The sequence below is a fragment of the Marmota marmota genome, unplaced genomic scaffold (assembly GCF_001458135.2).
Source record: "Marmota marmota marmota unplaced genomic scaffold, marMar, whole genome shotgun sequence".
Classification (NCBI taxonomy): Eukaryota; Metazoa; Chordata; class Mammalia; order Rodentia; family Sciuridae; genus Marmota; species Marmota marmota.
The window spans coordinates 22,779,280-22,791,423 of NW_026000037.1; the positions used below are offsets into that span (position 1 = coordinate 22,779,280).

Sequence of the window (12,144 nt, forward strand, 5' to 3'; positions counted from 1 at the left end):
GTATTACACCATTATTAAGATTAGGTTCATTAGAGAAGGATAGAGACCCCAAGAGACACTGGCTTCAACAAGGTACATGGTTACTTCTCTTGTACACAGATACAGTCTTAAAGTAGGCAGTCCAAAGCTGTTAGGGTGTTTTTACAATCTTCAGGGACCTATATTGTTGCTCTACTATCCTCAATACATGATTTCTACTTCTTGGTCCAATATGGATGCTTGAGCTCCAGACATCACATCCTCAGTCTAGCCATTAGGTAGGAGGAAAGAAGGAACAAGGCCAGCTGCTTCTCTTTCAGGATTGTTTCCTTAAGAACCAAGTGTCATTTCCTCTGATACTCTATTGGTCATAGGAGGGTGGTGTAATAGCGGTCTACTTTACGTTTTGAATATAGCCCTTGCTGCTTTGCCGCTGTGAAATGAAGTAATTTAGACTTTGGGGATGGCACCAGAGGAGCTAAGAAATGACTCTCAAATTAGCAAGTGAATTACATCTCCAGACTGGAAACACTTGGAATGTAGCCTTGGAATCACCTCTTTAAAAGCCCCCGGTTTCTGTGATGGGCAGAATTGCAGACTCTGGCATAAGAGTCCCTGTGTTTCTCCCTTGTTGACAAAGCAATAAACATTCTTTTTCCTTTTCCCCAAAACCTCATCTTCATGATTGGATTGGCTTTGGGGACAAGGACCGAGCTTTCAGGAATGGGGGTGAACCACATCTCATTGTAAGGGAGACTGGGAAGTAGAGGCTGGCCCACTGGTACGTGGAGGTTCTACGACTAGGAGGCACAGAAAGCAGGTTCTGCTGCAAGACCCCAGTTTCTAATCCTTTCAAGAGGAACGGTCCCTTACTGCAGGGACAGCCAGCTGAAAATAGGCAGGTACCCCTCAGGCAGCTTGCCACAGTGCCTCTGGACATCCTCTGGAAACACGTTCAGACTGTGGGGCAGACTGCTTCCTAAATAAGACTGTGCAAGTCCCACAGGCGGGTCCTTTGTTAGGCCCAGTTCAAGCCCTTTTTCTGAGCCAAGTGCCCCTCCAAGCTCTTCCTGCCCCCCCACCCCACCCCAAGGCTTTGTCATACCACGCCACTCCCTGGAGAGGGGACTGTGAAAACACCAAGCCCCTGTCATTCAGCATCTCAGGAACAATATTGCCTGAAGTGCCCCGGGCTGGCATAGGGCTTGGGGAAGGGCGGGCACCTTGGGAACAAAGAAGCTTTGCTGAGCTGGAAGCCAGAGGCCCTCAGCCGACTCCCTGGAGTTTCGGCCTCTGGGTCTTGAATGCCTGGCTTTTTGTTTGAAAAAGAAAAGTGTTTTGCAAAGTCCCCAGGCTGCCTCTCACATAGAAATCAGGGCTCCAAGGAGCCAGAGGGAGGGGGAGGGCAGGGAACAGGGAGGACTGGGGGAAGCTGCCAAGGTGCTGGGAGCTGTGGGGACTTGGGGCAGCGAGGGAGGGAGACACGTGGTCCCTGCCGGGGTGGAGGCAGTAGGAACAGGTGGAGGGGCTGGGAGCTGCCAGTCTGGAAGCCCAGGCCGTGCAGTGGAACGGAGGGGTCAAGTGACAGGGGGATCCAGTGTCTGGGAGTTAGAAACCTGTGCTGAGGTGGGGACTCAGCAGCCCAGCCTTGGATGGGGCAGATGGCCCCAAGGAGGGGTCTCTGTGCCTTGCCTGAGCCAACAGGGGAGACCCCTGAGTTCCATCGGTCCTGGGCACCCCATGGGGAGCAGGTGGGGACAGGGACTGGCATCCTGGCCCGGGGGACCCTGTGTGGGTAACTTGTCCCTGCTAGGGGTTGAGTGTGCCTTCACCCAGAGTGAAGGGGAAGCAGAGATGGAGAGGGGACCCTAAGAGACTGGTTCAAACCAGCAGAGACATCACTAGACCAGACACAGTTTGAAAAAATGTAAATCACCCTTCAGGGAATGTGAGGGGTTTCTTTAAAAAGGGGATATTTAGAGCAAGTCTGGGCAGTGCTGTGTGTCTAGACCCTCCTCAGCCTGGGCCAGGAACCCTGCTCCACCAGAGGGCCTGGGGCGCTGGGCTGGGCTGGGCTGGGAGTGGGCTGGTCTGGTCTGTTGGACAGGAAGCTGGAGTGAGCGGAGACCCAGGGGGCAACAGGGCAGGCTATCTGCTAGGAGATGATAGGACAGAGACCCACCCAGCCCTGGAGGTCAGAAAACAAGATGACCGGATCAGGCAGGGTGGGTGGAGGGTGATGGGTGGGAAATTCTCAGCAATTTGGGGAGGAAAAAAGGGGTGGTGGGGAGCTGAGTATAGTGGTGCATGCTGTGATCCCAGGGACTTGGGAAGCTGAGGCAGGAGGATCGCAAGTTGGAGGCCAGTTTCAGCAACTTGGCGAGACTGTCTCTCAAGATAAATAAATAGAAGGGCTGGGGGTGTAGCTCCGCCCAGCGTGTGGGAGGTCCTGGCTTCAATCCCCAGAACTGCAGGAAAAGGAATCCAGGATGGTCCTCAGGTAGGAGGGACTGGGGTCCACGTGGTTTTGCTGCGTGGTGGCCCAAGCCGTGGGTCTGATCCCATTGGTTCAGGTTAACGCCAGGACTCTGCTTTTTAGTGAGCCCTCCTAGGGGACTGTCCCTCTGTAATCAGGGCTGGAGACTGTCTTCACGGCAGGAGTGGGGCCAGGGCGAAGACCTTGCCAGGCCCAATTCCTCCACTGGATGTAAGGAGGCGGGATCCCCAGCAGCATTCCCAACTGACGGAGAGAAAACGCGTGGCCGGTCCGTGGTCCAGCTGAAATTCAGTCCTCCATGACAGAGCATTTCCTGAGAGGTCTCTGTGGACGCAGTGTGCTGGGGAGGGGAGCGAGACCAGGCTTTCCCACAAGAGTGGGCGTCCCCTTGCACCCCTGAGGTGAGGCCTCTGTGGGAAAAGCAGCCCTGTCACCCAGTGTCCTCCTGGAGGCCTCCCCAAGACCACCTGCATATTCCCAGAGGGGACTTGGGGCTCCCATCCCTGTGAGGTTGGCCAGAGGCCAGGCTTTCCTCTATGCCCCTGTTAAGGGGAGCAGGGGTCCTAAGCTAGGCACCTGTGAGACCAGGCCTAGGAGGGGACAGTCAGGACCCAGCGTCTTCAAGAAAGAAAAGAGGCAGCAAGTGTGCAGAGGTGTCCCCGACGGAGAAGGGTGAGGACAAGCCAGGCCTGCTGGGGACTGAGAGAAGACAGCAGGATTGGGCTGGGTGACAGCCAGTCCTGGTGTGGGTTTGATGGTAGGCGAAGAGGGTTCTGCTTTTGTCTGAACCCAGAGACCTGGGGAGGAAGGAAAGATGTGGTTTCTTTCTCAACATTACTGGAGGGTGCAGGGGGCCGCCAGCAGGTGGGCCTGACCTCATCAGGAGCCGTGCACCAGAAGTGATGAAGGCTGGGCTGGGGGTGACTGGAGCCCCTGGATCTGGCTTCAAAGTAGTCTTCAACTTGACACAGACAGAGGAGGATGAAAAAAAAACCCCTGTTTTTAGGAGAGCTCTTTTCAGGACTGATTTCAACTCTGATCACAACACCAGCCCTTATAGGGCTGAATGGAGCCACCAAAAAGCAGAAGACCCTTTCATCCTGGGTCCTCCGTAGCAAGAGCCGGGTGGAGGTCTGGTCCACAGCATCCCAAAGAAACCTCAAATGAAGGGTTTAGGAGGGGCTGAAGCCCCTGGAGATCTTTGCACGTGGAGGCAGTTCCTTAGAGTGGCCGCTCCTTACTTACTTGGACCCACGTGTTGGAGAATACAAGTTCCTAGTTGGGGTCTGAGGCTGGGCTCTGAAGGGGCAGCTTCATCCTCCTGTTCTGCTGGTGCCATGATTCTTCCAGAAAGGCCCGGTCTGCAGGAGGTGTTCACTTTTGTTTGTTTTGACTAAATTGCAGGCACAAGCCCCCAGGTGACCAGCTCCTAGGAGCTCTGCTGAGAGCTGTCCTGGGCTCCCTGTGGCTCTTCTAACTCCTCCTCTGCAGGCAGCCAGTGGGGAGTAAGCAGGTGCATTCCTGCCCTCGCAGAACAGAGAAATAAAACTAGCACCAGAGCGTTCACCCGGAGAACCACCTCCCCGGCCTGACATTCAGGCCCAAGATGTTAACCAAATCCAATCATGAGGAAATGAGAGAGAACTGACTTAGTCAAAAATATCAATATTAAAAGAAATAATGCTGGGCATGGTGGTGCAGGCCTATCACCCCAGGGACTCTGGATGAAGGAGATGAGGGGAGTCATTAGCTGCACTGTGAGGTCCTGGGGTTCCAAAGGCCTTCTGGAGACATCTTTGGGACAAGAGGAAACTCTGGCTATAGATCATTACATAATGATATATCAATATTAAGTTTCGGGGATGTGGTAATGGGTTTGAGTTCTGTAGCCCGATATCATTCTTAGGAGATAGGTGTGGAAGCATTTAGGACTGAAGTATTCTGATGAGCACAGTCTTGTTTTCAAATGTTTCATGTGAGTGTGCACATGTGTGCATGCCAGAGACAAATGGGAGTGTGAGCACAGAGTAAAAAAATATGACAGCACACTACCTGCAGGCTTGCTGTGGTTGGATACGGTTGCTTGTGTTGAACTCAAGCCCAACTGTGACGTGTCAGAGGGTGGGAACTTCATCTGACCATAGAGGCCACAGGTGGGGCCTTTGGGGGTGAGCGGGATTAGACAAAGTCTAATCAGGGTGGAGTCTTAAGTTCCACTCCTGCTGGCTTTAGAGACAACAGAGGACACACAGATTTCCTCTCTTGCTGTGTGATGCCCCGTGCCCCAAGGCAGGAAGGACTGTGCCTGTGAGGCCATCATCAGATGCTGTCCCTTGACCTTGGACTGGAACTATGAGCCCAAATTAAACTCATTCCTTTGTAACTCACACAGTCGATGGTGTTGTGTTATTGGCAATATAAAAGGAACGAATACAGAGCTTACTAGTGTCTATGTTCGATTCTTTTGAAGTCTTTCCAAATAAAAGTTGAAAAGAGGTCATTGCCAATGTAACCAAATGGCATCACCGTCCCTGTCAGCCTTCTTCTGTCATCTTTCCAAACACTGTAATAAATGATTAATGCATCATTCCTCTCTGTGGTAAGGACAGTCACAGTTTTTACGCTGGGCACCTCTCACTCCATGTTACTGCTCTCCCTGGGCCCTCTGCACCCACAAGACCGCCTGTGCTCAGGGATGCTGTTTTAATCACATGGAGCAGGGAGCCACTATGCCGGGGACTGCTCTGCCACCACAGACCACAGCACACAGCCTTCCTTTTCAGAGTTTATTTCATCTGCTAACATTCATTCTCAACCTAGACAAAAACAATTAGATGATTATGACTTGCCTTTCCATTATCAACTCATTTTTTTTGGTATGAATAACCAAAAGATTTCTTCTCAACACTTTTTTTTTTTAATAAGAAGCTATAAATAAATAAAGCTTTTAAACGCTTCTGGGTTCAAGTTAAACAGTTCCAGTTCCCAAAAAGTTCAGACGTGTTCATCGGACAGTTCTGCTGTCCCTGGCACCCCCTCCAGGAGGGGACATCTGCAGGTCTGTAGGGTGCTTGTGACCAAGTTGTTAGCTCACTGCCTGCTGGCTTCTGTCCTCTGAGTCCTGGGACATCTAGGTGCTGTGGGCACAAGGAAAGTTTGCCCCCAAAGCAGGTGGCCTGAGTGGGAAGTGCTGGGTTGGACGGCTGAGGAACTGAGGGTACCTCAGCCTGGTGATGGCCTGAGAGGGGGCTATTTTCCCAATGCAGCAGATATTGAGGAGAGACCCATGCTTCCATGAGAGTTGGGACAGCGGGGCGTAAGTGAAAACATATTCCAATATGTACAAATCAGATCCTACACTCAGGCCCGCGCACACGGGAAGCACACCAAGGAGAGGCCATCTTGAGACTTGGGTACCCACTTCCTGTGGCCTGTGAAAGACTGCAGGGCTCCCCGAACAAACTCATCCTCTCCCTAAGAGTATGCCCACCCCAGACAAGCATCAGAACTGATCCTTCCACGTGGCTTGGCCTCTCTTTAAAAGAGCCACCCTGCTGACTCACCTTGGTGCCCACCTCCTCAGTGTGGCCACTCACGCGGGAGGTGGCTCTGGGCTGGATGATGCCCACCTAGAGCCTATCTTGCCTTGGGACACCAAAAAGTCCCTTACCCCCTGCCTGTGGCAACAGATGCCTTCATTCCATGGTGGGACAGCAAGGGTGGCCAAGAGAAACCCGGGGCAGGAAAGAGGTCCCTGTCCTGCTTCGGGGTCAGCCTGCAGCCTCTGGGCACATGCACATGCCCTCTGCAGAGCCAGAGTGCCTGACACTCAGGTGAGGACTCCCCTACGCCTCCTAGAATGAACTGGGGACAGGGCACGGGTCAAGTGTTAACAACATGGCTTCTAGTAGGGCCACTGGCTAGCCTGCAGGGCTGCTGGAAACAGGGCCTGGCCAGTCTTTGTGAGGAGCAGGGAAGTGCAGAGAGCCAGGGTGGGGAGGGCTGAGTATCTGGGTACCAGAGCTGTTTCTTCCAACCCTAGTTGAAAATCGGAATCTAATGCGGTTCATCCTGGCCATCCAGAACTACTATGGCCCCAGGGTACGGCTCAGGCAGCAGTGTGGTTCCGCCTTCCAGCCAATGGAAGCTTATTGTACTTTTATACTCAGGGTTGTAGGAGCAGTGGGATGTGAGCCCTTGACTAATTGCCCCAGTGATGGGGTTGGGGGCAGAGGGTCAGAAAGAACAGGGGTAGGGAGAGTTCTTAATGCCCATGCCCTTGCTGTCTGAGCCTGTCTGCCTGGGTGGTCACCCCCAGAGATCAGGTTGGACTGAATTTTGACCATGGGCCAGAGAAAGAAGTGGGCTTCCCAGAGGCCACAAGTCTCCTCTGCCGCAGCTGGGGTGGCTTCTGACCATCAAGCAGCTATGGATGGCTGAACCTAGAGTTCCGGTCCTGAGGACACTTTAGACAGCTGCCTGGGTTCCCAGGGATACCCTTCTAGGACCTGGGGGTATCAGGGCCCTCAGAGGCCAAAAAGTTTCGGGTTGGTTGCTTGGAGTTGGTCTCTCGTCCTTCCTGGCCTGGACAGAGGGCAAGAGAGTACAAATGTGTGCATAGTTGGTGTGGGACTTATTCCTGGCACATCCTCACTCTGATGTCTCTCTTCTCCAAACTTCCTGCTGTTGTGACAGTGATGTGGGGGTCAGGAGAGCAGAGAGCCACCTACCCGGAAGCCCAATCATGTCCAACATGCCTGGGGTATCCTAGCACACCTTCTTCTGACCTAGAGGGCCGCACACGTTGTCAGGCCTCCAGACTGTGGCATACAGCAAGACCCGCCCTGCCTGGCCCACCCTTTCCCCACTCCATTTTTTCCCAGGATGTGTCTGCCTTCTGATAAACGGGTTTGGGATGCTCCCCTAAACAGTTTTGGGTGGGCCCTTCTGTGTGTGAGTCTGCGCCCCATTTCACCCCTGCCCCTGCGAGGCCTCCCCAGCGGCCGCCACCACTACCACTTCTCGATGATGTGGCTCATGTAGTCCTCGGTGGGCACTCGGCCTGGCTCCTCCGCGTCCTCCCTTGGCAGCGCCTCCTTGGCGCGATGCAACAGGCGCTCCTCGCGGCTCTTGAGGCGCTGCTCCCTGCGCTCCAGCTGCCGCTTGTACTGGTAGCGCTGCTGGAAAAGGTCCTTGGCATAGTCATAGAGCTGCATGTCGAGGTCGTTGAGCTCTTCGATGCGCCGGATGGTGTCCTCGTCCACCTCCACGCCGCCCGCCCGCGTGCTGTTGTACTGCATGAAGGGCCGGATGAACTTGAGGTTGAACGTCCGCTCGAACAGGTACTGGGTCTTGCGCTGGAACTCGGTCAGGCCGAAGAAGGCCATGCCGCGCAGGTTCTTCTTTGCGCTCTCCAGCAGCAGCTGGGCCCGCTTGCCCTCGGGGATGAAGGACAGGTTGTAGCAGCCCACCAGGCTCAGGTCCGCCAGCATGCGCACCTGGCGGTTGTTGGCCAGGTTGTACGGGCAGTCCATGAACTCCTGCAGCGTGCAGCCCGACCAGTCCGTGCCCTCGTAGCAAGGTGGCAGCTCCTCGGGCGTGGGCGTGCGCCCATCACACATGTGCAGCGATGTCTTCCACGTGGCCCCACGCTGCACGTGCCGCCACTCACTCAGGTAGCGCGACACGGGGTCTCGTAGCAGGGTGATGTAGTAGAACTTCCTGCAAGAAGGAGACCAGGAGAGGAGTTAAGGTAAGACGGGTGATGAGGTGGGAGGGGAGGAGGCTGGAGCTGTGACTATATGGGTCTCCACTGCAGGACTCCGGAGCAAGTAACTTCGTCCCTAACTGCTGCATTTAGCTGTCAGAATGCCATTTTTGAATGGGAAATCCCTGGAGTCTGAGATGTGAAGGAACCCATCCGGGGAACAAAGGTACCAAGTGGGACCACCAAGGGGTGTCCTGCAATGCCTGACCTCTGTGTCTAGGCTGTAGGCTGGGGGTTGTTCCCAGGAGCTCCTGACTATCCTCACACTTAGTTTTAGTGGCGTCTGATGCTCCTTGCCTTCTTTGCGAACCTCTCTTCTCAACTCCACTTTTAACAAGAAGAGTGACAGTGCTCCTGTGTGTCTGGGAGCTGCAACGAGGAAACTGGTTAAAAAAGCCCGTGGAAAAAATGCTCCACTGCGTTGGTCACTGAGGCAGTGACCATCATGAGATAGCCATGAGATAAGCCATTATGAGATGGCATTTGAGTGACAAGAAGGAAAAATCTGACAATAAATAGCTGGGCATGAATGTAGGGCTAAGCTAACTCCCAGCAGCTGCTTGTGGGATGTGAACAGGGACAGGTGTTTAGGGTCTTCACCGGAAAGCTCAGCATGCACACACCCCATGACACCTCCATTCCTCTCCGAGGCAAACATCCCACAGAAATCTTGTCATGTGCAGCAGGAGGCATGGATAAGACTGTCCACAGCAGCATTACTGGTGACTCCCCTAGACACCTACCTACCCTACGGCATGGGCACATCAGTGGTGGCATATTCTGGAGGAATACTACTCAGCTGTTCACAACATGGGCAAATTGGAAGAATAAGATGTTGTAGGGAAAACAAGAAAACTTCACCAAGTATATGTTTATCAAGTTTCTCAGAATAAACAAAACCCAAGAAAAATTAGTGACACACATATATGAAAATTATCAAAAAGTGTGAAAGATGACACATATGGAAAACTTAAGTCAGAGGCTAGTCCTGGTGTGTTCTGGGGGTGGGAGAGGCCAGGCACGGCACCAGGGGTGCTCATGGTGGCTCTGATCATGTCCCGATTCTGGAGGAGGGCAGTGGGGATACAGGTGTTTATTATGACTTATTTCTTACATACATCATGCAAGTTCTGTATGTACCAAACATGTTGTGACAAAAGATTTAAAGGGAAGGAAAGCAGACAAGATAGATCCTTCAGGGCAGTCCAAGAGGCTCCCACTGCCTCACAGGGGAACTGGCCATCTTGCCAAAGCCAGAGCTTTGGTCTCACACAGCTCCCCAGGCCACTTTGTACCTTTGCTCCTGCTGCGCTCTCTCACCTCCAGTGCCCAGCCACCTCCACATCTCCAGCATGTCACCTCCCTGTCCCTTCTACACCAACACTACTGCAGTGAGCCAGGAGGGGGAGGCTCTGTGGGTTTCAGTGATGGGGGAATGTCTCCACTTCGGGATGGAGAGGGTGGCCAGCTGCCAGGTCAGCTGGGGCTGCCCTGTGGTTTGTTAACTAACTGCAGTAATGAGCCTGACTGCTCTGTGGCTTCTCCATGAAGGAAGCTCAGGTCTCACCGAGCCCGAGCATCCGGCTGGTGGTTGGTCTCGTCATCAGAGGGACTTGGGGATGAACACAGGAACAGCTCTGACCCCAGGGACTTCACTACTGCTAACCCAGATGCAGGGGATCAGGGGACCCTGTTCAGTAGCAAATTATGCTCTTTCAGGGTGACAGGCCCCTGGAACCTTCTATGAGTACAGTGGTCCTCTCCTACATGGTACCCACAGCACACTGACCTCCACTGCAGGTGTCTGGATGCCTACTGTGTGCCCTTCTGGACTCTCAGCAGTCGCCCTGCAGTGGGGCATGTACTGGTCACCCAAGGGTAAAGAGGTGGCCTTCTTCCTTTGAGCCTCCCTTGCAACTCTGGCTGCTTATAACCACCCTCCAGCCTGTGACAGGATGGGCTGTGGGCAGCACCTCTATAGTTGTGGGCATATTGTCCCTAGGCCTGTATGTGCCAGCCAGTCCTGGTAATTCTGGGACAGCTCATGCTGCCCAGAGCGATGGGGGAGAGACTGCTGAGAGTGCCAAGTGCCCACATCAGTCTGAAGGCTAGCTGGCCTTGGCCACAGGGCAGGATGGGCCTAGGTGGGCTGCATAGGAAGGGATCCATCCACCTGGGAGGGGCCAGGGGCATTGGGAAGCGGAAATGGCTGTGCTATCAGTATTTGGCCTCCAACCCTTTAGTTGGCCATGAATTCATATCTGGGCAGCTCACTGTTGTCACATGGGAACTGGTGGACTGTTGGTTCTGGGATTGGATACATTGTGGGGATGACATGGGGTGAAGCAGTAGTCCCTGTCCTGGTGCCTAGGTGGCCCGTGGGAAGGCAGGTTCTAAACCTCCACACTAATGCTTGACAAAGGTCATGAAGTAGCAATGCCTCTGGCCCTTGATGACAGCAGCCAGTACTTGGGTGTCTGCTTAGGGAGGGCAGGCATTTCTCCTGTTCCACAGGGGGGTGTCCCAAGGCTGAGAGGTGGGGTATGTTGGCTTTCCAGTACCATTTCCAAATGCTCTGGTTTGGGTGGAGTAGGACCAGAAGAGAAAGGGAGGTGGCGATCCCTGGGGCTGTGGGCACCAATCTCGAATGTGGGGGGACAGGGGGGCTTCTCAGAGGAAGCCTTACAGTGGGGGCGTGGCCTTGTCTCAAGAAGGAGGTGCAGTGGAGGCTGGAGGCTCAGGCAAAGCCAGGCTAAGGAGGTCTTACGTATTTTATAGAAAAATAAGCTCAAATGGGTAATGGCCCAGAATGCAAAATTCACACAGAATTCAAAGATAAAGCATGAGACCTCAAAGAACTTCTGCCCTGTGGAGTATTTCTCATCTGTGTGGAAAGCAGCTTCTCCTGACAGCCCATGGGATTTATCGCTGGGATCGTGCACTCTGGCATTTAATTATGGCTGTTCTAATGCATTCTCTGACCTTCAGCTGTTCTGACATTTTTGTGGGCACTGGTTTAAAGTGCCCTACAATCATGTAAGATCCTGGTGGGTAAGGAGGACGTTTTCTTCTTGAGTCTGTTAAATAAGAATTGTAGGAGGTGGCTGTTTTGGACAAGACTCCTACACTGGCCCAATGGACCACACTAAAAACCAAAATGGAGTGACTCACGCTAAAATTCCCTATCACCAAACACAAGCTTAGTTGTCAAACTTAGCTGATGATTTGGAGAAATTAGGAGACAGCAACAAACAAATTTCCCCAACAGGCCAGTTTCAATGGGCAGGATAACAAAAGTTCTCTTTGCCTTAATTAATCCTTACAAAAAAAAAAAGAAAACCTAACCTGATATTAACCAGTCAGTTATTTCCCCTTCATTAGTCTGTCTCCCTGCCCCCGCCTTACAAGGAAAGTAACTTTAAAATGACCAACTGCTGGGGCGAGGATTGTGGCTCAGTGGTAGAGCGCTTGCCTAGCACAAGTGGGACCCGGATTCGGGTTTGATCCTCAGCACCACATAAAAATAAAGGCATTGTGTTGTGTCCATCTACACCTAAAAGATAAATATTTTTAAAAAAATGACCAACTGCTCTTTGTTTCTGCTTTCTTCAGCCTCTTCTCTCTATAAAACCAACCTCCTCTGCTCAGATCATTGGATCACTCATTCTATTTTATGGAATGAAGTGCTGCTTCATTTTAGAATCATAAATCGAGTTAATTGAGATGTTTAGTTTAAATTAGCTTCAATCTGGTCTTTTGACAGTTGTGAAACTGCTAGGGCTCCAATGAGGATTGGATCAAGATGATTCTAGCACCACTAGACCTTATAAGTGATGGGGAAACTGGGTTCAGTGCCAAATGACCCCAGGCCAGAGCAGGCAGCTTTGCTGATACCGCCCCC

At 52.8% G+C, this 12,144-nt stretch overlaps 1 protein-coding gene across 1 annotated transcript in view; it reads right to left on the reverse strand.

Moving 5' to 3' along the window:
• Positions 1–5,248: 5,248 nt before the first annotated feature.
• The window catches only part of Hs6st1 (heparan sulfate 6-O-sulfotransferase 1), a 47,103-nt gene continuing 40,207 nt past the window's right edge, over positions 5,249–12,144 (reverse strand). Inside the window, exon 2 of the mRNA XM_015479107.1 lies at positions 5,249–8,197. Within this exon, the coding sequence (XP_015334593.1) occupies positions 7,489–8,197 (709 nt within the window). The 3' untranslated portion in view covers positions 5,249–7,488. The remainder of the gene's footprint in view (positions 8,198–12,144) is intronic.